Below are 26,910 nucleotides of genomic sequence, written 5' to 3'. Positions count from 1 at the left end.
TTGATATTGCAGAGAGCTTTTCTTCACTAGAATAAATTAACCAATAATCAGCGTCTATTGACCGATATCAAATAAAAATAGGGAAATCAAGAATGTGCAGGTCTAGTGCAGGTCTAGTGCAGGTCTAGTACACGCTGCGATGTTTACAACTTCTCTTCTCAGCTGCAAACTATTCATTGGGTTAAAAAAACAAAAGGGTTGGTGAGTGCAAAGGGTTCTTGAAAATGGCTCTTATTATTTTCCTGAACATTTGATAGTTGAAACATATATTTAGGAAAAGAATAACGAGCTAATTAACCACGCTGGGAAACTCTAGTTTGACCGCAATAATTTTTTAAAGTAGAATTTAAAAAATTCATTAAAGAGTTTGATAAATAAATCTTGCGCACCGCCTTGTAGGTCTCGATCTATAGACCTATCATTAGAATTGTGTATACTTTGAATAGATTTATTCATTCGCTTAACCAGATTTTCTTTAGTGGAGGAGAATTGGGCTGGGGTAAAAGAAATGTTCTATTTGTGTTTGATGATATCTACCTTTAATTATTAAGATTAAAACAAAACATTTTAGGAAACAGACATCAGCTTCTTTAAAAACAGAACAGAAAAAAAAATATCCTATGTGACCTGTTTCCACAGGAAACAGTACCAGTGAGAAGAAGCTGAGGCAGACAAAGGAAGTGTTAGGAGGAAACCATTAAGGAATGGATAGGCCTGTCTATGGAAGACATTTAAATCCTGATTAAGGACAGACGGAATGGAGAGAGACGGTCGACGGATCATGTGTGGTGCCCCAACGCCTTAACAGAATAAGAAACAGATGAAGATGAAGGTGGTATAATTGTCACTATCGTTTGAACCAGTGCTTCTCAAAATGTGTTCCGCAGAACCCTAGTGTTCCGAGATGCCTGAAATAGGTGTTCCACGAACTACTGGAATAAATAACTAGTAGACCACCACGTGAATTAATCTTTCTAAAAATAAGTAAAGTGTTCCGCTAAATACCCTGAATGTAAGAAGTGTTCCGCTAAATACCCCGAATGTGCGAAGTGTTCCGTTAAGGAAAAAGTTTGGGAAACACTTGTAAAAAAATGCACTTTCTAATGTTTGTTACACTTTGCTGTACACTACTTGGATACAATCGAGTCAATCAAAAAAGTAAAAGAAAAATACTTGATACTTTTTTTGTAACATATTCAGCAAGCTTGTGTCTCTTTTTTTTTTTAATTCTACCACTCACCCACGCCTTGTTTAACTAGTGTATGCACTGAACTGTCTAACTTTCCATTGGCCGTCTCCTATTTGACCAATAACAATTCCATCTCCCACTAACTCGTGTATACAAAAGATCACCTTTGAGAGCGGCCAGAGTCACGAGAAGATCTAGCAAGCTATGCTCTTTATCGTTTTGGTGTCTCTCCGTATGTTTATTTTATAACGCACTGGTGTGCATGTTCTGGTTGGGAATGTGGTTTACCACAAATTACTCACACCACGCCCCACGCACACACACGCACACACTTCTTGGCGTATGGCTAAAGCCAGAGCCAGGCTGAGGCATTAACTATCAATTCAAACGACTGACTCACGGCTGATGCAGGCAGACACATCAACTGAATGTCTCATGGATTCAGATTGGCTTGCCATCAAAGGTGTTACCAAAAGTCTTGTACATCAATACGTCAGGACCACAGTGGCGTAGCTAGGAATTTTCCATCATTGGAGGGCGCGGGGGGCTTGACCTTTTTGCGGCCCCGTGCATTTTGACATTCGACGTCAAGACATGAGACAATGGCGTTAGAATTAATATTTAATGTAAACAAAAATCGAACACTCATTTGAGGGTGGACAGATTTTAAAATTCCTCTCCCCCACACTAGATACGCCACTGCAAGTCCAGAGTTTTTTAAAGCGATCGTTTAGAACAGTGTTTCCCAAATTTTTTCCCATATAAGAACACTTCGCACATCTGGAAAATTTTGCGGAACACTTGCGGAACAGTCTTTTTTTTTTTAAGCTGAATTGTTTTGTTTTTAAATAAGAAATCATAATTGAACCGTACTCTAAATTAAACTTTTTTTTGTTCAAGTATAATTTTTTTTTACAAATCTATAGATGTAAACGTATTATATAGGCATGGATTAATGAGTTGAATTGTAGTATTTCCTGAGCCTAACTTCTTGAGATTAGGCATGATATCAGCAATCTAAATACTAACATTTCATTTGGCGTCTAGCGTTAAAATACTATATTTTGACTTAATTGTAACCAGGGCCGGATTTAAGTGAGGACTTGCGGGGCTACAGCTCCGGGGACTCCACAAGAAAATTGCCCGCTCGTAGGTGATAAAAATATATCCGAATTTCGACGGGTCACAAACTTATAGTTTTTTTTTTCTAGCATTTTTTTTTTAGCCTTTTTACGGCTGTCAAAAAATGTCGTGATTAAGAAGTGCAGGCTTGTAGCATGCTCGGGATAAGTAAATACAGCTCCGGATTTACGGCAGGGGGTCTCTCTCCACAGACTCAAAAAGAAACAGTTTTTAAAAGTAAAATATGCATATTAGATAGACAGCCAGACAGACAGTAAGTTAATATAAAGATGACTGTCTTCGTTACATGTGAAATTACAACAAAATGTCCATATTTTTACATTTTCACATGCATATTGTAGAGCCGTACTTTCTCCTTTGTACCAGTGGAATGTATTTTAAAAACAGCAATGTTGTCTTGGAATATTGTAATGTAGGGTAAGCCTGATTCAGTTATGCCGAGGTCATTCCATCTCACGTGGCCTCAGAATGACACCTCCGTGGAAACGTCTGTTAGTGGATAGAGAGGACCGATAAAGGATCGACAAGTCTGCCATGCCGTTCCACAAGAATGCTGCCCTCAGTTCCGTCGGCTAGAGTGCCTGCCCATACACAGCTTTGTGGCGGCCACAGAAAAGAAATTGTAAGAAATTCCCTGTGGTTAGTGCAGCCTTCGACAGCCTTAGCGCAGCCTTCGACAGCAAGCCCAGGACTGGAGGACTGCCGATGGCAAGACCCATTCGAAGTAATGGTCGCTGCCATTGTTGAACCCTCAGACACGACTGGGTGAGGGTTAGAAGAAATCCCTCCTAACGGTAATTAAGACACATCCTTCTTCCCTAAAGGATTTTTTCGAAGGTTATTTTGTGTGACAGGGTAGACGAGAAATGTGAAGAATGCTAATCAAGCTTTGAAAAGTAGAAAACAACATAAGTAATCGTGATAAAGTAGAAAACATAGGTAGTCGTGAAAAATAGAAAACATAGGTAGTCTTGTTTCACACACATACACACACACACACACGTACACATAAATGAAGATTTAATAAACTAGTTACACAGTGATGGGGAACCGGTGTTTGAGGAGCGGGTGACTCTATGGGCTGATTGTTCAATGTGTGTTGTAATACTAGTGAGAGAAAACATTCTCTTATAAAACAAAATGTGGCATTTTTTTTACAATACCTCTCTTCAAATCAGATCTTCGTGGAACCCACAGAAACCTAGATCCAGGAACCTGGACAGCTGATCTACAAAATGGCTCTAATCCTACAAATGCAACAGTTGATGTATATCTCTGGGAAAAGAATTACTAGCTCGTTGACCACACGGGAAAATTCTAGTTTGACCGTTAATTTTTCACAGTAGAAAATAAATAAATGTATATTTGGCTGGAGACTATATCTAGGTCTAGAGACAACATGGCGTGGTCAGCCGTATTACCCTAATTATAAAATAACATAAAATTCAAAGTAGCTTTAATTTTATTGAATTTTATAAGCGTTGTTTATAGTTTTCATAAATCTAATATACATTATACATCAGGATCCTAGATCTGGAAGAAGATTAAGACTAGATCTTAAGCGCTCTCAATCAGAACTTTGAAGTCTAGTCACTAGTGTTGGATGTCTAGATGTCCATAGAATGAAAATACCAATAAATAATTGCATTTGACCTCGCTGGTCGAATAAAAAATGCTTAAGGTCTCGGAGTTGACGGTCTTACGAGTTCGATACCCAAATTGAAAAAAAAAATATTTTTTAAAATATTTTTTTTTATTATATTTGCAGTTTAATAATGTAGGTATTGTCTTTTTAAGGAAATATATTTTTAAAGTGTTTTTCTTGTTCCCGGGTATTGTTCCCACGTGAAACTGATCAGACAGCCAACGAAAGCCGTATCCTATATTTTTCATTAATTTTATTGTATTATTACTTTTCTTTGTGACATGTCTTTTCAATTAGACAAAAATGTCCAGAGAGCACAATGTAAACTTTCTTTTTTTTTGTGTGTGCTTCTCATGTCGCTGTTCATTGACAAGAAACTCCATTGCATGGAAATAACTCTAGCTTTGACAGATTTCTGGCTTATGTCCCCTTGCTTTAAGCTGATGTCACAAGTCCAATATTCCCGATCAGACGAGTCGCTGGACAATATGACAGAAAAATAGAAAGCCAGACACACACAAATTATCCAATGCATTTTTTTTTTTTGTCGTGGGTAGATAACTGGGGAAATAATCTGTGGATCTTATTCTCATTGTTCAACTGTAGGAGAAAGTATTCTGTAGGCCCCATAGATGATCTAAGTGTGGTCTAATAGTTCCATTTATCCAATGAACTTAATAAAGTAAAGCAGACTACACCTTTCAGACCTTGTGCTCAATATGGTTGATCTGTTTCTATGGCCGACGGTTAACGATTGTGTCATGTTTCCAGCATAACGACCATCCGTCTTTACTTTTCCAAAATAATGTCAGGTACCATTAGAATTAAGAGGCGTCTTCAAAATTATTCCAAATCCCAGTCATAACCCAGATTTGAACCCGAGATCCCTCGGTTCGGAAGCCAAGCGCTTTACCATTCAAGCCACCACGCGCCTAATGAGTTTAATTGTGTAGACATCTGCACTTCGCTTTTAGTCAACAGTACAACATCCATTCCTTTATTTATGTACTCCCTGGCCCAAGCTACGAATGTGAACAGTCTTGCACGTGTTATGAACTGAATGGTTTAGTCTTCATTGAATGTGCGAGAGAGTATGTTAGTCAGTGAGATCTTGTTCCCGGTCCAGGAAGATTGGACAGTTGCTTCCTGGACTGATGGTTTTGTATTAATATTTATTGAGTTGATGTCATCGCGTGCTTATTGAATATTAAAGTATTATTTGTATTTCAATGGATAGCTGTAGTTGGAGTTGAAGTGAGTTTAGTAATAATTGTTCTTGATAGTAATAATTAAGTAACCTTTAACGAGCCAAAGCAACAAAAAGAACCCGACATATAGCAAGAATAGACGAAGAGATTAGAAACAGGATTACTACAGCGACCCCGCAATGACCTGCTAACTACTGGCACCCCCCCCCCCCCCGAAAACTTAAGCTCTATGGCCATATCACAAGGTCCTCAGGGCTCGCAAAGACCTTCCTGCAGGGAGCAGTAGCAGGAAAAAGAAGAAGAGGCAGACAGAGGAAACGATGGTAAGACAACATCAAAGAATGGACGGGTCTGTCATTGAAACATATTCTTTCCAAGGCAATAGACAGAGAGGAATGGAGAAAGACGGTCAACAGATCTCGTGTGGTGCCCCTAACGGTTCAAGGGATAGGTGAAGGTGAAGACTAGATGACACTGTTTGCTTACTCGTGAGATTTGTAATGACCAGTAGCTACATTAATCTCTGGCTCAAATTGTTTGTATTGGTGTCGTTCTTCAGTATACTTTTGAGGAAGACTTCAAATCCTCATTTCAGAAGAAACTTGTTTAACTAAACAAAGTTTGTGGTCTAATGAAACAAACAAAACGATAAGAGTCAAATCAAAACTAACACACAACACAAAGACAACAGCAGCTCTCCATGTGGGGAATTCCCTAAATTTGAATTATTTTGCAATAAATGAAAACATAACGAATAGCGGCATAACTGAATAATAAAGAACTTAAATAGAATAGAATAAAAACACAAAACTGTACTAGAAATTTAGAAATGATCGAGTCATGAATCTAAAGAATAAGAATTGTATTAAGATTTAAAACAACTTTTTTTCTCTAAAACTAGAGATTGTCTTATGTATGGCATAACCTGTCTTATGTATGGCATAACCTGTCTTATGTATGGCATAACCTGTCTTATGTATGGCATAACCTGTCTTATGTATGGCATAACCTGTCTTATGCATGGCATAACCTGTCTTATGTATGGCATAACCTGTCTTATGTATGGCATAACCTGTCTTATGTATGGCATAACCCTAACTCAACCCAAAATATCAAGGTAAGAAGTCTTTGTTTAGAAGAAATGTTTTAGTATAAAAAATAAATCCAACACACTGTATTTTAGTCTTTAGCGTATTGGTACGCTACATGCGTCGTTGAGGCCTCAAACAATGGCATGATGTCTGATGTTGACAAAACAAATCTCCCTATCGCGGTGCCCCTAAGGCTGGTCACTGCTGGTCACCACCCCCAAAGACAGCATCGTAAATAGCTGGGGATAATATAACTATTCATGTTGAAAGGAAATCTAGGAATATGCCAAAAACTCCAGACCTCCACAAACAGTTGCCTACGCCGGATATTTGTAATTAGGTGGCAAGAAAATCTATTTACTGTCAACCTGTGGGAAAGAATCAAGCAAAAAAACCCACAGCCCAGGATATAAAGAAAACGAAATTAGAGCTGGGTAGGACACACCCAAGTTCCTTTGCTGCAATGCAGGCACTTGATAGGAATCCGCAAGGAAGCTGGCCTAAGCCTGGAGGAGATCGTTCATCAGCGAAGCTGAGGGCACTGGAATGACATGGGAGCAGATGAAGAAAGCTGCTTAGAACCGAGCTCGGAGGAGAGGTGTGTTGCCACCCTATACTCCCCTGGAGGTTCAGAGAATAAGTCAAGTCATATAGAAATGAACGAGTTTCATCTATCCGAATTAAGGGAAAATGATTTAAAAGCAAAGATGATAATAATGAATGAATTTAGTCTTACCTTCATTGGGAGCACAGAGTTTGTGGATGACGACTGCCCGTGACTGACAGGTGGTGGGTGTGTTGTGTGACTTAAGGCGTGACTCAAGGAAGTGGGTGGGGGCATGATGTGGTGAGGGGCGGGATTGTGCACGGGGTGAGCAAAGTGGTGGGACAGGTGCGTGTCTTGGAGGAGAGATGCGGGGATCAGTGCGGTCATCATATCGAGCATTTGGGAGTGCTGGACAACCTGCAGTAAAAAAAAGAGATGAACTCCTTGAGGTGGGCTTGACCTTTTCTTTACGTCGAGTTGACAGCAGACGTGAGCTTTCCTTTATGTCCAGATGACTTGCAAACGTGCAGCAGATTTGACCTTCCTCTTTATGCCCAGTCGATGCAAGGCAGATTACAAATTTTTGTTACGACTGTAAAGGTGTAGGCAATATGGATGTGGCTAGACTTTGGAAAAACTATTGCAACTGATGTAGCTTTATCCAAGGAATATTCCAGTAGCACTGATTCACACACAAATCATAGGATGGCGGAGTGTCTTTCAATAGACGAACGACAATTATATCACGTGTGTAAAGTTCAATAAAATATAAATAAATAGATTTAGGAAGATTGATATATTGAATATATATATATAGATGTATATATAGAAATAAATAAATATATATGTATATATATAATTTATACTTTATGACCCCTTTCTTTCAGAGACATGGAAAACAAAGCCAACAAAATCACAGAGCTTGGATGTTCGCAGAAGATCTTAATGACGCAACTTTTTACAAATATTTTTAAATTGGAAGCGTCGCTTTGTTTGGAGATGTTCCTAGCACGTCAGTGAGATGCAGTGACGTAGATGTAGCCGCACGATGACGTAGGTTATCACAGAGAAGTTGCGTGGCGAGAAGAGCGTGACGTCAGACCGGAACTTAGTTGTTAAATTGGTCCATCTGAAAATAGAAGTATATATATATATATATATATATGTATTTGTTTTTGAATCCACATGGAACTATTTCATTAAAACTATAATAGAACCCAAATTTTCTCAGATAAGTATGAGATAGATGGCTGTCCTGCCACTTGGCTCACATCCTGTCACGTGATCAAATCACATACACACTTACTACCGCCTAACTCTTCTTGTCGTCTGACCGTTTTGTTTTTTTTTTTACTTTTGTGTTTTCCAAACTAAGGGGTGCGAACTCTCCTGATAATTTTTTGTTTGTTTGTTACAAGTAAGAGTTACAGAATTAATCAATTCAAACTACAGCAATATTGAGAACGTCAGTATCAATGTAATAACAAAAAAGCGAAGGCATCAATCAAATTACAAATATGACCTACTATATATTTCAAAGTTACCACTGACTGAAAGAACGACCGACTCATTGATTAACAGATCTCAATATTACTTTTGCACTTCGAATAAAATTTTGTATATACCTACTGAGAGCTCACTAAGAACCGTTTTCACTATTTCGCAACCTGATTACCTCAATTCGCGAAAAACCGCAAGATTTCTATCAAAACATTTTGTTTTTTTTTCTGTTTTTCTCCAAAAGGTCGAAATCTCTCTATATAAAACAAAACAAAAATATAGCACACAAATTCCGCATTTTTAAAGAATTTTTTTCTCTTGTTCCCTAATTTATTTTCGATATGTCTTACATCATTTCCACTTCCTTTTAGACGCGGTCTCAGCAAAGAAACTAAGTCAATACTACAATTAAAAAGAGGATCTAGAATGTTTTTCTTAGGGTACAAAAAAAAAGACTAAATTATTCAATAGTTGAAAAGTGTGTGGTGAAATGTCGATCAGTCGGAGGATAAAAGAGTGAAGGGTTGTCTTTGAATGAAAAAAAAGGACGAAAAGTATGAAAACGGGTGTGCGTGTGTGCTTGGGAGTTGGGGGGGGGGTCACGATAAAAACAGCATACCAATTATTGAGAGGCCGAAGTAAAGTCACAGATTGTACGTAGTACTAACTCTTTGACTTGCGTTGTTATTTGCAACAAGCGTCACGTCTGTCGTATTTTTATGTTCTGTGTATTTTTTGTGTGTTAAATTTAGCGGTTTAAATTATTTAATGAATGTAATGACACAATTTGATGCCAACATTAAAGAAAATGAAAGCTGGTTGTTATGGATTTTAAATTTATGAAGTACTATAGACTGTTTTCTTTTCTATATTTGTAACTGCTTTTGATAAAACATTAGATCACAAACTTTCAAATACCATCTGATATCTAAACATCTTATTCTTTGTCCAAGTATCACATACTAAACATCACATGCTTAACATAAAGAACACAAACATAGCATCAGATTCCCAAACCTAAATATCACAACCTAAACATCCCATCCTAAACCTAAACAACACATCCTAAATCTAAATTATAAATTATAACCCCTAAAATTATATCCCAAAGTCACATCTTCAACCTAAACACTATCTCTAAAAATTACATTCTACGATTCTCATCTTAAATATAGCATTTCAAACAGCACATCTAATACATTACATCTTAGACGTCACAACTTAAACATCAGACCTCAATCATAACAGCTTAAACATCAGATCTCAATCATAACACCTTAAACATCACATTTTAAAAACATCACGTATTAAACATTACATCTTAAACATCACATCTTAAACATCACAGCCTTATCCTTGCAAACAATCATCTCATTGATGATTCACGACAATGGCTTGTCTCATGTTCAATGTTGTTGGTGTGAATGGACCAGATTGTCAAAGTCTGGAGATGTAACAGATGTAGCTGATTCACAAGATTCAATGACCAATCCACGGCTTCAAGACAAAATGTAATGCGAAAAAAAAAAAGGCAATTCTTGGCGCAAGAGTTGACACGAACAAACAGCTCAGCCTTCCGGTAACTCCGCACTAAACTTGCTCATCACTGGCTTCAGCGCTCATGCATGAAACAACATGCTGAGAGACTGGGCGAGGGGAGGATGGGGTGGAATAACTCGTGCGAGGTAAAGTGGAAGGCCGTTTTGCCGGGAATTATTTTGAGGAGGATTGAGCAGTTCCAGCATTTGTAAAGTGTGTCATTTATACGATCTGCCCCACACTACGAGTAACTTTTTGGCAGTGATTTTAAGTCACGGATCGCTATCCTAATCGGGGTCCATATTGAGATCTTCAGGCTTTGTGTGTCATGTGATACGGTGAAGACTGGAATTTTTAAATTTCACGATTTTCAGAAGATGGACTGTGCATATCTCTAAAAGATCGGGTCTTCAAATATTAAATACGTTATAATTTCGCTTTATTTAAAATAGAGGGTTATAGTTCAAGTCTATATTTAATATAAACTCAAACAAAACTCAGATATCAACACACCATGACTGTTGAAATAGAAGTGAGTACGAAGAAAGGGTCGTCCAGAGAAAAGCTGGACAACGTAAAAGAATTGACCGGCCTCTCTCTTGATATCCTGCTGACCAGTAACAAATAGAAGGATTTGGTTAGGCGAACTGTCACAGGACCCCTACGACGAAAGTTAAGGCAGAAATTATAATGATAAAGTTTCTAGTCTTTAAAAAATATATCCCCTTATTAAGACCACAGTTTGAGAAACTTTAATTGAAGAAAGAAATGAGCTTTTAAAAAATGAATGAAGATATTAGATATTAGAGGGCTGTCAGGATGACAACTATGACGTGACTAAAGCTACGTCAAGTCCAGGTGATCTATCTAAAGTGACGTTAAGTCCACTAACTAAAATGACGTCATGTCCAGGTGTCCTATGTGAAGTGACGTCAAGTCCAGGTGACTTATCTAAAGTGACTTCATGTCCAGATTACCTATCTAAAGTGACTTCATGTCCAGGTGACCTGTCTAAAGTGACTTCATGTCCAGGTTACCTGTCTAAAGTGACTTCATGTCCAGGTTACCTGTCTAAAGTGACTTCATGTCCAGGTTACCTATCTAAAGTGACTTCATGTCCAGGTGACCTGTCTAAAGTGACTTCATGTCCAGGTGACCTGTCTAAAGTGACTTCATGTCCAGGTTACCTGTCTAAAGTGACTTCATGTCCAGGTTACCTGTCTAAAGTGACTTCATGTCCAGGTGACCTGTCTAAAGTGACTTCATGTCCAGGTGACCTGTCTAAAGTGACTTCATGTCCAGGTGACCTGTCTAAAGTGACTTCATGTCCAGGTGACCTGTCTAAAGTGACTTCATGTCCAGGTGACCTGTCTAAAGTGACTTCATGTCCAGGTTACCTGTCTAAAGTGACTTCATGTCCAGGTGACCTGTCTAAAGTGACTTCATGTCCAGGTTACCTGTCTAAAGTGACTTCATGTCCAGGTTAAATGTCTAAAGTGACTTCATGTCCAGGTGACCTGTCTAAAGTGACTTCATGTCCAGGTGACCTGTCTAAAGTGACTTCATGTCCAGGTTACCTGTCTAAAGTGACTTCATGTCCAGGTTACCTGTCTAAAGTGACTTCATGTCCAGGTTACCTGTCTAAAGTGACTTCATGTCCAGGTTACCTGTCTAAAGTGACTTCATGTCCAGGTTACCTGTCTAAAGTGACTTCATGTCCAGGTTACCTGTCTAAAGTGACTTCATGTCCAGGTTACCTTTCTAAAGTGACTTCATGTCTAGGTTACCTGTATAAAGTGACTTCATGTCCAGGTTACCTATCTAAAGTGACTTCATGTCCAGGTTACCTGTCTAAAGTGACTTCATGTCCAGGTTACCTATCTAAAGTGACTTCATGTCCAGGTTACCTATCTAAAGTGACGTCAAGTCCACGTGAACTATGTAAAGTGATGTCAAGTCCAGGTGACCTATCTAGAGTGAAGTCATATCCATGTGAACTTAAGTGACGTGACGTTCAGATGACTGAAGGAATGAAAATCGTAGCTCCCAAACATTGTGAGTCAAAACCAAGGATGCAGGAGACTCAAGGGCGGACCATGAAAAAGATTCAGACAGATATACAACAACTTGCGGTTCCGACTTCGGACATGAAGAGGAAGGAACTAACAGAGTGGAATATTGTACAGGAGGTCTTCTTCTAATTTTTTAATTTTTCACTGACGTATGAACAGGGGCGTAGGCTAGGAGTTTTCTATCATTTGGGGGCCCGGGGGGTTTGACATCTTTGGGAGTTCCCTGAACTTTCCAGAATATTTAATATTTTATGTAGAAAACGCTCATTTAGGCCCCCCCCCCTCAAGTGGGTGACCGGGGGGGATATTCAAATTTTCCACCCTCCACCCCCAACCCTAGCTACCCCACTGCGTATGAAGCCTTTCTTATTAGATCTTATTGAGTTGAAACTGAAGTTCTAGCATCAAGGTGAAATATAGATTTGATTTCACATACTAATACAAATGGGGACGCAATTACTTTTTGGCTGTACTGTGTATGAGATCGTTGTTAAATATATTTCTACTTGAAATCAATGTGACTTGCAAAAGTGTAGAATCAATTCAACACTGCCATTTATAATTATTGTTTTGAAATACAAGATGCAATGATATAAAAATGTGAATAGAAAAACAAAACGAATCGATATTTTAATTATACATGGTAATTGATCTTTCTATTCTCATGCTCATTTAAACATTGTTGGAATGCACTGTTTCACAATGGGAACATTTCAAACATTTTTAATGGCGTAATTATTTTTTTTTTTACAATTCAAGTCACAACTTCATGTAGGAGGAACCTGGACGCTGATCTCAAAAACGGCTCCAACAATTTTTCTAGAAATTTAACAGTTACTGAATATCGCTGAGAAGAGAATTATGGGGGAAACTAGTTGGACCGTTATCATGTTTCAAGTACAAATGAAGTATATTTTGAGTTTGCTATAAAATAGAATAAATAACAACAGCCGTAGTGTAGTGCTAATTGAGTTGTTTGTTAAATTTAAAGCTGCTTTAATCTTTTTTTTAGTAAATCCAATATGGATTACGTCTAGATTCTAGTTCTAGAGAGTTCTAAATTAAGTTTTAAATTTAAGAGTCTAGAGATAGTTTTAGATGTCTATATAATAAAAGAACCTATAAATAAATGCTTCATTTTACAATGTTTGCGTGCCTAATAAATACCATCGCACATTGAAAGAGCTGAGAGTTTAAAAAATCACGAGTTTAATACCCGGTTTGAGCTAAATAATTTTTTTTAATATATTGTAAGCAGTATAACGGTAATGTCCTATCAAAGATGTTTCACTTTTAACTTTCTCACGTGAGCTTTGAAAGTAAATAGTATAGTCAGCAGGAGTATGACATCCAACATACGTATAGTAAGCAGGAGTATGACATCCAACGTACGTATAGTAAGCAGGAGTATGACATCCAACGTACGTATAGTAAGCAGCAGTATGACATCCAACGTACGTATAGTAAGCAGGAGTATGACATCCAACATACGTATAGTAAGCAGGAGTATGACATCCAACGTACGCATAGTAAGCAGGAGTATGACATCCAACGTACGTATAGTAAGCAGGAGTATGACATCCAACGTACGTATAGTAAGCAGGAGTATGACATCCAACGTACGTATAGTAAGCAGGAGTATGACATCCAACGTACGTATAGTAAGCAGCAGTATGACATCCATCGTACGTATAGTAAGCAGAAGTATGACATCCAACGTACGTTTTCGGGATATGAATATATTATAAACTAGATCTAGTGCTTCCGGTGATTGCAAGAGAAACTGTAGTTACGAAACTAATTATCTCTTCCACAGTTACCTTTAAAATTATTAGCGGAAGTTGTTTGTTTTTTTACGAAGCTTATATCAACTCACTCTGTCTGTCTGTCTGTCTGGTACACACATTTTAAATGATATTTCACCCCCACCCCATCTCGGATCAAGTTAAACATTTGCACCTGACAAAACAAGAATCAATTAAAAAAAAGATGACCAATGAGTTATCAACTATTGGTAATTAATTGTTTTATTTGAATCGAATAAGGGAAAGGAATGGTACTTGAAAGATGTGATGGTATAATCTTAATTAGAGCCCTTGAGGAGGCTAGAGCCCTCGAGTTCGAATTCAAGTCGTGCAACATTTTAAAATGCATTTAAAAAAGCACTGGCGTAGCTAGGGTGGGGGGGGGGGGAGGGGGGAAATTTGAAAATCCCCCCGGGCACCCACTTGAGTGGGGCTCCCAATTGAGTGTTTTTTTTTACATTAAAAAAATAAATATTACGCAAAATGCGGGGCCCACAAAGAGGTCAACCCCCCCCCCTCCCCGGGCCCCCAAACGATGGAAGATTCCTAGATACGCCCCTGTATAAAAGGGGTTATGGTAACACTCTGTCTTGTCAGGTAAAAGAAATTAGTGTGCAAAGTTTCAACTTGATCCGAGATTGGGTGTGGGACAAATAAAAGTATACAAACTTTTGACCAGACAGACAGAGTGAGCTGATATAAGCTTTAAAAAGATATTTCTAATCGCACAGAGTTCTTATTGTTTGTTTAAATCTATTGAAAATTAATTACGACTTATCCAAATGAATTGAGAAAACCATAGCTGTTGTGAGCTTTGTTGTTAGTTTTTAAATTACTTTTAATGTTTTTCTTGTGTTTTTACTCAGTGTAAGTCTTCAAATGTTCCTGTAAACATTTCTACGCCCTAGCCCAAACCTACTGATGGACGGCAGGAGATCACGCCAAGCAGTGTTTGAACCCAGGACATTCTTGGCGACATTCCAGAGCTCTTACAACACAGCCAGTCATCTATCTTTCAAATTATTCCTAACTTAAATTATCCATTCCTTCCACAACCTCAGCATTAGCAGCATGGTCGGTAGATATGCCCTCTTGGCCGTCGCTGTCATATTAATAGTCTCGGGTTCGAAACTTGCCTGCCCAACCAGGGGGGGGGGGGGGACCAAATTTTCCATCGTTTGGGGGCCCCTGCATTTTTCGTAATATTTAATTTTTAATGTAAAAAACACTCATTTGGTCCCCCCCCCCCCCGCAAGTGGGGGCCCGGGGGGGGATTTTCAAATTCTCCCCCTCCTCCCCACCACCCTACCCTAGCTACGCCCCCACCCGCGGGAGGTTTGGGCTAATATGTAATTATCTTCATTTTCTGGAGGAACACCCAAAACAACTTCGATTATCCCGTCCGCCTTCTTTCAATAGAATATGAGGTCACAAGTAATACATGCAAAGTCAAATAAAACCAAACTTCAGATATGCCAGGGGAGCTTATCGTGGGAGATAACCAGGATAATCTTTCATTATGGTGATGGCTTGCACAGATATCGCACAGAGTGAGATAGTGCCGAGGAGAAAGCACAGAAAATGACAACCAAACACACACGAAAATGATGGCATAAATCTCCTGCCGGAAGAAATGGGCCAATATTTCATATGCCCTGGATAGGTCCGGCCAGCTGTCCGGCTATGTTTGCCATTAATTCAATCTATGGGATTCTGTCACGGTGTCCGGTCCGTACTCGGAATGGCCGCAGCCGCCAAGAGTAAAACTGACGGAGAACAGATAACTGATTCTCTCTCTCTCTCTCTTTCACTCTCTCTCTCTCTCTCTCTCTACATATTTGTCTAAACCAGATATTACCAGAAGGCGCGTGGGTGGCAGAGAGGCGTAGGGCGGACGGAGGTGTGAGAAAAGAAAGGTTGCAGAGGGCAAAGGTCACGTCGGTCTAAATGAATTTTCGAAGGCAGCCAGAAATCCTTCCTGTTTCTAGCGATTATCGATCGCTTGTCAGAAATAGACCCCCCCCCCTCCAACCAGTGGAGATAGAGATACTGGGAAACAAGCCATTGTCTACCATTGTTCATAGGCAGTGCAAGACCTCACAAGGACGAATCAAAGACTTCATGAAAGAAAAGAAGATGTTAACATTCTAAGCCACTTCCAGGCTGGCGCAGTGTCTATAAATGGAAGTACATAAGCTTAATATGTCTGATCCTGTCCTATGCATCATGGTGACATGGTCTTACATACAATTCCGTTGTAAAACACCTAGTTATGTAAATGCCAGCCCAACCATCATACAATGCATATGTGCCTTCTGTTTGGGACACCTCAACTCAAGGAAACATATAGAAACTAGAACAGATACCAAAATAGAGCCGTGAGATTTATTTATGGCAAATGAATATTCACATTTGATTAGAGTGACATCATTAGTAAAATCACTAAATGTATATACCATTCAGGACAGAAGTCTAAAGAGTAAAGTAACAACAATAAACACTAAACCATTAAACTTACAAAACAAAAACCCAAACAAAAAACGTATAAAATACAGAAAGACACAAAAGTAAAGGCACATTTCGTATTCCATACGCTAGGACATATTCGCACTAAATCTCTTTCTTCTCTAATACCATAAGAACGTTGCCTGATTAGCCCTAAAAACCAATAACTTAACAGAAAATAGGTCTCTTGAAACAAATTGGATTAAATTTATAATACATGGAGACAAGTTCGACGCTATTATCTTCTTTTTTGAAGTAACGTCTGTAATGTATAAGATAAGATATCACCAATAATAAGGCACAACACTCGAGCCATGGTTGACATGACAAACTGCTTGCTTCCAAAATAGTTTCTTATGCAAGTTTGGTTTGAAAAAATACACACTACTATCCCATCACCAGCTACTGTTAGATTTTGTTTGTTATTAGACTTTCTAATTTTCTTCTAATTCTTCCTGTACTTTATGTATACTTAATGCTTTATTACAATACCTTTATTCAAGTCAGAACTTCATGGAGGGCGAATCCTGGACGCTGATCTCAAAAACGGCTCTAACGATTTTCCTAGAAATTTAAAAGTTGATGCATATCGCTGAGAATGAAATTACTAGCTCATTGGCCACACGGGGGAAAACTCTAGTTTGACCGTTATCAATGTTCAAGTAAAAATAGGCATACATTTAAATTTGGCTAGAAATCCAGATCTAGGTCTATATACAAAATGGGTTTTGAAAGGACTATCGCGTACTTAAATTTAAATGATTATAGTATTGGGGGATTTCCGAATGCAAGGACTGAAGAGTTTAAATAAATGAATGTTCAGGAACATTGTGTGCATCGTCTTTGAAGTCTAGATCTAAATGTTTTATCATTGAAGTATTATAAAGTGTACTAGATCTATAATCATATATACATTCGCTTCACCAGGACAATGGGAGGGGTCTGGTTAAACAAATACTTTAGGGTGTTTTAATCAATTATTTATTTATTTTTAAGAGAAAAACAATAAGTTGCATATAGGAGGTATTGTCTTTCGGAAAATTGTATTTATCACATTTTTACGTTTTTTTTTTGTTTTTTTTTAAATTTGATACTAAAAAAGAAAAAATCAAGTTTCAAAATTTTGAATTTAAAAAATTACCCACTTTTATTGGATGAATAAATATTGGAAAATGGTGTACCTGTACTGAGTTAGAAGAGAGTATCTGGCAGCAAGCGGCTTTATAACGAGAGATCACTAACAAAGGCCGCAGGATACATTAATAAGAACACAAGGACAGCCAAGGACAGGCGTAGACGGTGGATAGAGAACATAGAACGAATAAAGGCAGACAACGGTTAGGTCTGCGCTAGTTGTGGACAAATATGTAGGTCTTAGCTAGGACTGCGTAGGCAAGTCAAATGTTTTGTTGTACAATGTTTTACATATTTCTGATGTTCCTTCAGAGTTGAAGATAGTTTACTTCCTAGTCCAAACCTCCCGCAGGACGACGTGGGATGGGAGCGGGCAGGGATTGAACCCGGGACCATCAATAAATCCAAACGACAGTCCAGCGCGCAAATCACACGACCAGGCAGCCATCCATACTGCACTCCTCTTTGTTTTTCATACTCATAGACAAAAGTAGTATTATTACTATGTTACAGTCATGAACTAATCTAACGGTCATTCACTGTGTGTACTGGAATACAGATTTATTTCAGGTTTATTTGAGATAACGTAGTTTTTCTAAGATTTTAAATTGAGGGAGTTTTATATTAGGTTTATTTGAGATTGATTTGAGATTTTGTTTTTAGATTTTATTTGTGGTTTATTCGAGATTTATTTGAAATTTAATAGAGAAAAGAAAATTATTTTGAGGCCAGTGAGAATTGTTTCATGCGTCCAGGTTACAAAAACCTTCACAGGTAGTTTTGAGGATTTGCAAAATGTCCGCGATGTAAACACATCTTCAGCTGATTCCAGAATCACAGTAGTTTTATTTTGCAAGCGTATACAGTGTTTTTTTTTAATTAACTTCCTTTGCACGACAATACTGCTGCAATTATTGAGGGTTTAAAGTGAGAGCTAATGAAGCGTTGATATGCTCAATGGTAATGTACAGTCTAGTCTGTTAATACCCAGATGTCCAGGTTGAGGATTATGTCGTAGAGGGAATCACCTATTGAGGATTATGTCGTAGAGGGAATTACCTGTTGAGGATTATGTCGTAGAGATAATCACCTGTTTAGGATTATGTCGTAGAGGGAATCATCTGTTGAGGATTATGTCGTAGAGGGAATCACCTGTTGAGGATTATGTCGTAGAGGGAATCACCTGTTCAGGATTATGTCGTAGATGGAATCACCTGTTGGGATTATGTCGTAGAGGGAATCACCTGTTGAGGATTATGTTGTAGAGGGAATCACCTGTTGAGGATTATGTCGTAGAGAGAATCACCTGTTGAGGATTATGTCGTAGAGGGAATCACCTGTTGAGGATTATGTCGTAGAGGGAATCACCTGTTGAGGATCATTTCGTAGAGGGAATCACCTGTTGGGATTATGTCGTAGAGAGAATCACCTGTTGAGGATTATGTCGTAGAGGGAATCACCTGTTGGGATTATGTCGTAGAGAGAATCACCTGTTGAGGATTATGTCGTAGAGAGAATCACCTGTTGAGGATTATGTCGTAGAGAGAATCACCTGTTCAGGATTATGTCGTAGAGAGAATCACCTGTTGAGGATTATGTCGTAGAGAGAATCACCTGTTGGGATTATGTCGTAGAGAGAATCACCTGTTGAGGATTATGTCGTAGAGAGAATCACCTGTTGAGGATTATGTCGTAGAGAGAATCACCTGTTGAGGATTATGTCGTAGAGGGAATCACCTGTTGAGGATTATGTCGTAGAGAGAATCACCTGTTGAGGATTATGTCGTAGAGAGAATCACCTGTTGAGGATTATGTCGTAGAGGGAATCACCTGTTGAGGATTATGTCGTAGAGAGAATCACCTGTTGAGGATTATGTCGTAGAGAGAATCATCTGTTGAGGATTATGTCGTAGAGAGAATCACCTGTTGAGGATTATGTCGTAGATGGAATCACCTGTTGGGATTATGTCGTAGAGGTAATCACCTGTTGGGGATTATGTCGTAGATGGAATCACCTGTTGAGGATTATGTCGTAGATGGAATCACCTGTTGGGATTATGTCGTAGAGGTAATCACCTGTTGGGATTATGTCGTAGAGGTAATCACCTGTTGGGGATTATGTCGTAGAGAGAATCACCTGTTGAGGATTATGTCGTAGAGGTAATCACCTGTTGGGGATTATGTCGTAGAGAGAATCACCTGTTGAGGATTATGTCGTAGATGGAATCACCTGTTGGGATTATGTCGTAGAGGTAATCACCTGTTGGGATTATGTCGTAGAGGTAATCACCTGTTGAGGATTAGGTCGTAGAGGTAATCACCTGTTGAGGATTAGGTCGTAGAGGTAATCACCTGTTGAGGATTAGGTCGTAGAGGTAATCACCTGTTGAGGATTAGGTCGTAGAGGGAATCACCTGTTGGGGATTAGGTCGTAGAGGTAATCACCTGTTGGGGATTATGTCGTAGATGGAATCACCTGTTGGGATTATGTCGTAGATGGAATCACCTGTTGGGATTATGTCGTAGAGGTAATCACCTGTTGAGGATTAGGTCGTAGAGAGAATTACCTGTTGAGGATTATGTCGTAGAGGGAATCACCTGTTGAGGATTATGTCGTAGAGGGAATCACCTGTTGAGGATTAGGTCGTAGAGGGAATCACCTGTTGAGGATTTTGTCGTAGAGGGAATCACCTGTTGAGGATTATGTCGTAGAGGGAATCACCTGTTGGGATTATGTCGTAGAGGGAATTCCCTGTTGGTATTATGTCGTAGAGGGAATCACCTGGTGGGATTATGTCGTAGAGGTAATCACCTGTTGAGGATTATGTCGTAGAGTGAATCACCTGTTGAGGATTATGTAGTATAGGGAATCACCTGTTGAGGATTATGTCGTAGAGGGAATTTCCTGTTGGGATTAGTTTGACAACGTCATCATCATCATCATTCCTTTGAGTTCCTCGTGGAACATAGGGCCAGCAAAAAAACACCCCACTCTCAACGGTCTAGTTTCCTAACTTGATTTAACCTAATTATAGACAACAATTCTTACAAAACAAAACGCCTTGACATTATGTGCACATTCGTGTCACCTGTATTGTCACAACTTTGGCACACGTCAATAACATGAGTTAATTTTTCCACACAGCCATATACTGTAGCATGTTCATAATAATATCTCCTAGTCCTAGGACAAGGGGTAGCCAGAAAAAATATCTCCTGGGTGCTTCAGTTATTTAAATCTTGTCCTGCCTTCAATAATGTCCCTCCTCCTTTACTTGTGTAAGAAAGGAGGATTTAAAAATGTAGTTTATTTCCAAATTCTTGTCTGCTAAATAGATAAATGTGTATGCTTGACATTGCTTTAATATTTATGTCTGTGCCTGACCAGTATGTGTTGGTCCTGATGTCAACTATAAATGCGACACCTATTTCCATAAAAATGTGTTTGAACAGAATGCAGCCATCAGGAGGGAAGGGAAATGCACTTCTGGACTTATTGAATCACTCACTTAACAGATCTGGAGGGAAGTGTACAATCACGTGACCGCTACGTCTGCTATACCTTGGCCTCTGTCAGCGATGCTACTAGAATTCTGACCCCCCCCCCCCCCCAAAAAAAAAAAAAATTGGGAACATTTGGCTAGTGGAACAACACGATATTCAGTTAGCATATTGCTACCAAAGGTTTGTTAAGCATATGAAAAGATTCATCATTCTTTGAAGTTTGGTTACAATAAAACAATTGAAACATTTGCTGAAAGCGTTTTAATAACATGATGGCAACTTAAAGAATCTTAAATGGAGTAAAATAAATGAATAAAACAAGCAGTTAGTAAAAAAAAATTCTTTTAAGAAAAAAAAAAGCTTTTCGGAGTGAAGAAACCAGTACTGCCATTAATCTGAGAATTACGAGGTTTATCTCTGTTTCTGCTATATAAAACAAAATGAATTAGTTAGTACTAAATGATTAACTAATTGGTTAATATATGGATTGATTCGTGTATTTTTACCGACGAGGAATAATTGTGCACAATTTCAACTTGATCCAAGAATGGGAAGTGGGAGAAAAAAACGTGTCAAAACGAAATAAGTGGACTAAATCCATAAATATATATTCACATCTCCCGTTAAGTAGCATATATTTCTCTTATTTTGAAATCAAACAAAATAATTAATCACATACAATTAATTCATTAACTTCAACTTGATCCGAGAACGGAAAATGGGGAAAAAAATCATGTTCAATCTTTTTACCAGACAGACAGACGGACAGACAGACAGACAGAGTAAGTTAATATAAGCTTTGTAATGACAGACAGACAGATGCATAAATACAAAGACATACTGTTCCATCAATTACCACTCTATAACAGACACTTGTTCGGGAAACCCCAATCTTCTACATACCACACCCCCAGAGCCCTAATTTCAAGAATCGAAACCCCTTAAAAAAAAAAAAACTCTCAGGAACTCACTCCATCCGAACCTATCAACACCCTAATACCTCACTCTTCCTGTACTCCACTGATACAACCCCTTGTTTATCTCCCTCTTTCAAGCCCTACAACTCTCCTAGACCCTTCATCCAACTCTCTCGAACGGCACAGCCAAAGAGAACGGTTCAACCCAAAACTGTCTATTGTGGTTTGTTTGGTCTGACAGACACCTCAGACCTTCCTCTCCCCCTCCCATCACAAGATGTATGTGAGAGACACAGGACAACTCTTCATGTGATCTACATCCACAGAAAAACGAAAGTAGCGTCCCGTCACACAAGCAGAGACACAACATTTCAACTAGTTCTCTAGACCCAGCATTGAAAGGAACGGTTTTACATTGCTCCAAATGAGCTCTTCAAAAAGGAAAGAATGAAAAGATCAGAAACAATCTTCCCACAAATTGTTTAGTTCTGTGTTCAGATTTAGATGTAGTGTTTTTTCTTCACGCAGATATTTCCTAATGGTATCAAGTATAATATTGCCTAACGGCATCCAGTATACTATTGCCCATGGGCGTAGCCAGGATTTTTTTCGGGGGGGGGGGGAGTTGTCTCCCCTCCCCCCATCCCCGAAAAAATTTATATATATATATATCTATACTATAAAGTAGAATTTGAGGTGTATGTATGTGACTTATAGACATCAAAACCGCTTGACCAATCTTGATAAAACTTGGCAGGAATGTTTCTTGGGTACCAACTTAGACCTTAGTGTATGTATTGTAACCCTAAAACAAACTTAAGACCCTAAAAAAAATAAAGTTGTCCGACTCTATTAAAGCTATAGTATTTATGGATCTAGGCCATGTTTACAATGTTGACATGAGAAAACATCGAAAGGATTTAGACCTAGATCTATTTTTTTTTTGGACTAGGAAGTAAATTATCTTCAACTCTGAAGGAACATCCGAAACATGTCAAACATTTTACAAATAAATCATAGATGAATTTCTTTCATTTTATTACTATATATAAGAAAATAATCAGTCACATGAACAGGATTACTAGAGTAATAAACAGTCACGTTGGTGAGAATTTAAAATAAAGGGATGTGAGTTTAGACGTGTGGGTCTGTGCGAATACATGTATGTGTATGTGTGTATACATGTATGTGTATATGTGCTTGTTTATTTATTATTGCTGCCTTCTTATTCTCGTATTAAGGGTGACCGTATGCTGAAGACGATCATTTCAAAGAAAGATGACGTAACAGCGAGCTTAAGTTTAACTCTGACATAATTTAACCCTCACTAGTATAGAAGAAAAATAAACAGGCAGCTAAAATTCTCACGAAGGGCGTGGGTCGTTGCGGGAGACAGGCGCTTACGGAGAAAAGAGAATATAGATAGTGTAAGACACTCTGTATTATTAGTTTGTATAGAGACGCACCATAATTGACGGACTTTGAACTCTACAAGTGACGTCATGACTTAGTGGGTTAGAGGCTACCTAAGACATAAAGTCAGTTGGTGATAGGATTCCTAAGGGATAACACGTATTTATAGACAGAGACTCGACTCTAGCCTTTTGCTGTATTAAAACATCATCTGAATTGACTAACGGTCTAGACTTAGCTTCTTCACTTGTTACTTTGTGTAAGTCTATGTTCTTGTTGGTCGCATTGAATACACCCGCACAAGAAACCCAGACATCTCCAGAGTAATCTGTCGAAGTCAGACAGGCATCAACAACTACAAGACAGAAGGCGTATCACAAAAGACTTCTGAAGGATAACGGCTTTATCTGCGTTAGTTGGAATAAAATATGCAGGTCTCAACTGGGTCTGCTTAGTCAAGAGAACTACTCGAATCAAGCAGTCTACCTTAATCTTCGGAGACCAGAGAGAAAAAGTCTTATTTCTCTTCCAGTACACTCTGTTTACCAGACACTGTTGGGAGAACAAAGAAAATAAGACTTTTAGAAAGCCAACAAACAAACAAACAAAAATCGTTTGGTGTGGTAGTTGTTGACAAATGAATGCATGAATCTATCAGTAGAGTGGAATCAAAGTCTTAAGCGAGCTACGCATAACAATGGACAAAATACACATACTCACACATATATATATACACACACACATGAGTGCCTTGCCACGAATACACAACGAAACCCAGGAATCTCAAAAACTTCATTAAAAAAAACCCTGTTCTCTGAAAGATTGGATTAGCCTGGGTGTTAGATATCTGAATCCTGGCGAAGAAAATGAAGAACTTGACAAGAAACACACAAAATAATAATCAGAATAATATAAAAAAAACTAGAAAGCCAACAGAAAATTTATAATTAAATTTGGTGATGAGAAGGACAAAAAGGGGAAAATATGATGAATTTTTAAAGGCAATCTAAGATATTGACTACAAACATTATTATTTTTTTACGAGATTCAGGAGCTTCAGAGTTTATGAAATACAGAAGGAACCAAATGAATACAAAATAAAGATAGATAGCTGGGATAATTTTAAAAAACGTTAAGATAGACATCTGGGCGAATAAAACAAAATATAGCTGGGCTAATAAAACAAAAGATAGCCGGGCGAATAAAAGGAAAGACATCTGGGCGAATAAAACAAAAGACATCTGGGCTAATAAAACAAAAGACATCTGGGCTAATAAAACAAAAGACATCTGGGCTAATAAAACAAAAGACATCTGGGCTAATAAAACAAAAGACATCTGGGCTAATAAAACAAAAGACATCTGGGCTAATAAAACAAAAGACATCTGGGCTAATAAAACAAAAGATAGCCGGGCTAATAAAACAAAAGACATCTGGGCTAATAATACAAAAGACATCTGGGCTAATAAAACAAAAGACATCTGGGCTAATAAAACAAAAGATAGCTGGGCTAATTAAAAAAAAAAATCTGGGCTACTAAAACAAAAGATAGCTGGGCTAATAAAACAAAAGATAGCTGGGCTAATAAAAGAAAAGATAGCTGGGCTAATAAAAGAAAAGACAGCTGGGCTAATAAAACAAAAGACATCTGGGCTAATAAAACAAAAGATAGCTGGGCTAATAAAAAAAAACATCTGGGCTAGTAAAACAAAAGATAGCTGGGCTAATAAAAGAATAGATAGCTGGGCTAATAAAAGAAAAGATAGCTGGGCTAATAAAAGAAAAGACAGCTGGGCTAATAAAACAAAAGACATCTGGGCTAATAAAAGAAAGGATAGCTGGACTAATAAAAGAAAAGATAGCTGGGCTAATAAAACAAAAGATAGCTGGGCTAATAAAACAAAAGATAGCTGGGCTAATAAAACAAAAGATAGCTGGGCTAATAAAACAAAAGATAGCTGGGCTAATAAAACAAAAGACATCTGGGCTAATAAAACAAAAGATAGCTGGGCTAATAAAACAAAAGATAGCTGGGCTAATAAAACAAAAGATAGCTGGGCTAATAAAACAAAAGATAGCTGGGCTAATAAAACAATAGATAACTGGGCTAATAAAACAAAAGACATCTGGGCTAATAAAACAAAAGATAGCCGGGCTAATAAAACAAAAGACATCTGGGCTAATAATACAAAAGACATCTGGGCTAATAAAACAAAAGACATCTGGGCTAATAAAACAAAAGATAGCTGGGCTAATTAAAAAAAAAAATCTGGGCTAATAAAACAAAAGACATCTGGGCTAATAAAACAAAAGACATCCGGGCTAATAACACAAAAGATAGCTGGGCTAATAATACAAAAGATAGCTGGGCTAATAAAACAAAAGACAGCTGGGCTAATAAAACAAAAGACATCTGGGCTAATAATACAAAAGATAGCTGGGCTAATAAAACAAAAGATAGCTGGGCTAGTAAAACAAAAGATAGCTGGGCTAATAAAAGAATAGATAGCTGGGCTAATAAAAGAAAAGATAGCTGGGCTAATAAAAGAAAAGACAGCTGGGCTAATAAAACAAAAGACATCTGGGCTAATAAAAGAAAGGATAGCTGGACTAATAAAAGAAAAGATAGCTGGGCTAATAAAACAAAAGATAGCTGGGCTAATAAAACAAAAGATAGCTGGGCTAATAAAACAAAAGATAGCTGGGCTAATAAAACAAAAGATAGCTGGGCTAATAAAACAAAAGACATCTGGGCTAATAAAACAAAAGATAGCTGGGCTAATAAAACAAAAGATAGCTGGGCTAATAAAACAAAAGATAGCTGGGCTAATAAAACAAAAGATAGCTGGGCTAATAAAACAAAAGATAGCTGGGCTAATAAAACAAAAGATAGCTGGGCTAATAAAACAAAAGATAGCTGGGCTAATAAAACAAAAGACATCTGGGCTAATAAAACAAAAGATAGCTGGGCTAATAAAACAAAAGACAGCTGGGCTAATAAAAAAAAAGACATCTGGGCTAATAAAACAAAAGATAGCTGGGCTAATAAAACAAAAGACATCTGGGCTAATAAAACAAAAGACATCCGGGCTAATAACACAAAAGATAGCTGGGCTAATAATACAAAAGATAGCTGGGCTAATAAAACAAAAGACAGCTGGGCTAATAAAACAAAAGACATCTGGGCTAATAATACAAAAGATAGCTGGGCTAATAAAACAAAAGACAGCTGGGCTAATAAAACAATAGATAACTGGGCTAATAACACAAAAGATAGCTGGGCTAATAAAACAAAAGATAGCCGGGCTAATAAAGCAAAAGATAGCTGGGCTAATAAAATAAAAGAAAGATAGCTGGGCTAATAAAACAATAGTTTGCTGGGCTAATAAAACAAAAGATAACAAAAGACAGCTGGGCTAATAAAACAATAGTTTGCTGGGCTAATAAAACAAAAGATAACAAAAGACAGCTGGGCTAATAAAGCAAAAGATAGCTGGGCTAATAAAACAAAAGATAACAAAAGACAGCTGGGCTAATAAAGCAAAAGATAGCTGGGCTAATAAAACAAAAGATAGCTGGGCTAATAAAACAAAAGATAGCTGGGCTAATAAAACAAAAGACATCTGGGCTAATAAAACAAAAGATAGCTGGGCTAATAAAACAAAAGACAGCTGGGCTAATAAAAAAAAAGACATCTG

General features: G+C 38.0%; 2 protein-coding genes across 15 annotated transcripts in view; one reads left to right on the top strand and one right to left on the bottom strand.

Moving 5' to 3' along the window:
* LOC106054743 (CUGBP Elav-like family member 3-B) overlaps positions 1–26,910 on the bottom strand; it is a 483,388-nt gene that overhangs the window by 381,473 nt on the left and 75,005 nt on the right. For all 14 annotated transcript variants that reach the window (XR_008775895.1, XM_056017168.1, XM_056017159.1 and 11 more), the window contains exon 2: positions 7,013–7,952. Coding sequence is in view for 13 of the 14 variants with exons in the window: in XM_056017168.1 (XP_055873143.1) it covers positions 7,013–7,222 (210 nt within the window). In the remaining variant the exon portion in view is untranslated. The remainder of the gene's footprint in view (positions 1–7,012; positions 7,953–26,910) is intronic.
* On the top strand, positions 10,759–11,349 carry LOC129924023 (uncharacterized). Its single transcript, XM_056017622.1, has one exon. The coding sequence runs from the start codon at positions 10,759–10,761 to the stop codon at positions 11,347–11,349; it is 591 nt and encodes a 196-aa protein (XP_055873597.1).

This window comes from Biomphalaria glabrata, chromosome 18, assembly GCF_947242115.1.
Source record: "Biomphalaria glabrata chromosome 18, xgBioGlab47.1, whole genome shotgun sequence".
Lineage (NCBI taxonomy): Eukaryota > Metazoa > Mollusca > Gastropoda > Planorbidae > Biomphalaria > Biomphalaria glabrata.
Note: the sequence above shows the minus strand (reverse complement) of the source record. Positions and strands in the feature narration are given on the sequence as shown.

Bases quoted from the DNA above. Each gene is read 5' to 3' on its own strand.
- LOC129924023 (XM_056017622.1), top strand. From the start codon at position 10,759: ATGACGTCATGTCCAGGTGTCCTATGTGAAGTGACGTCAAGTCCAGGT.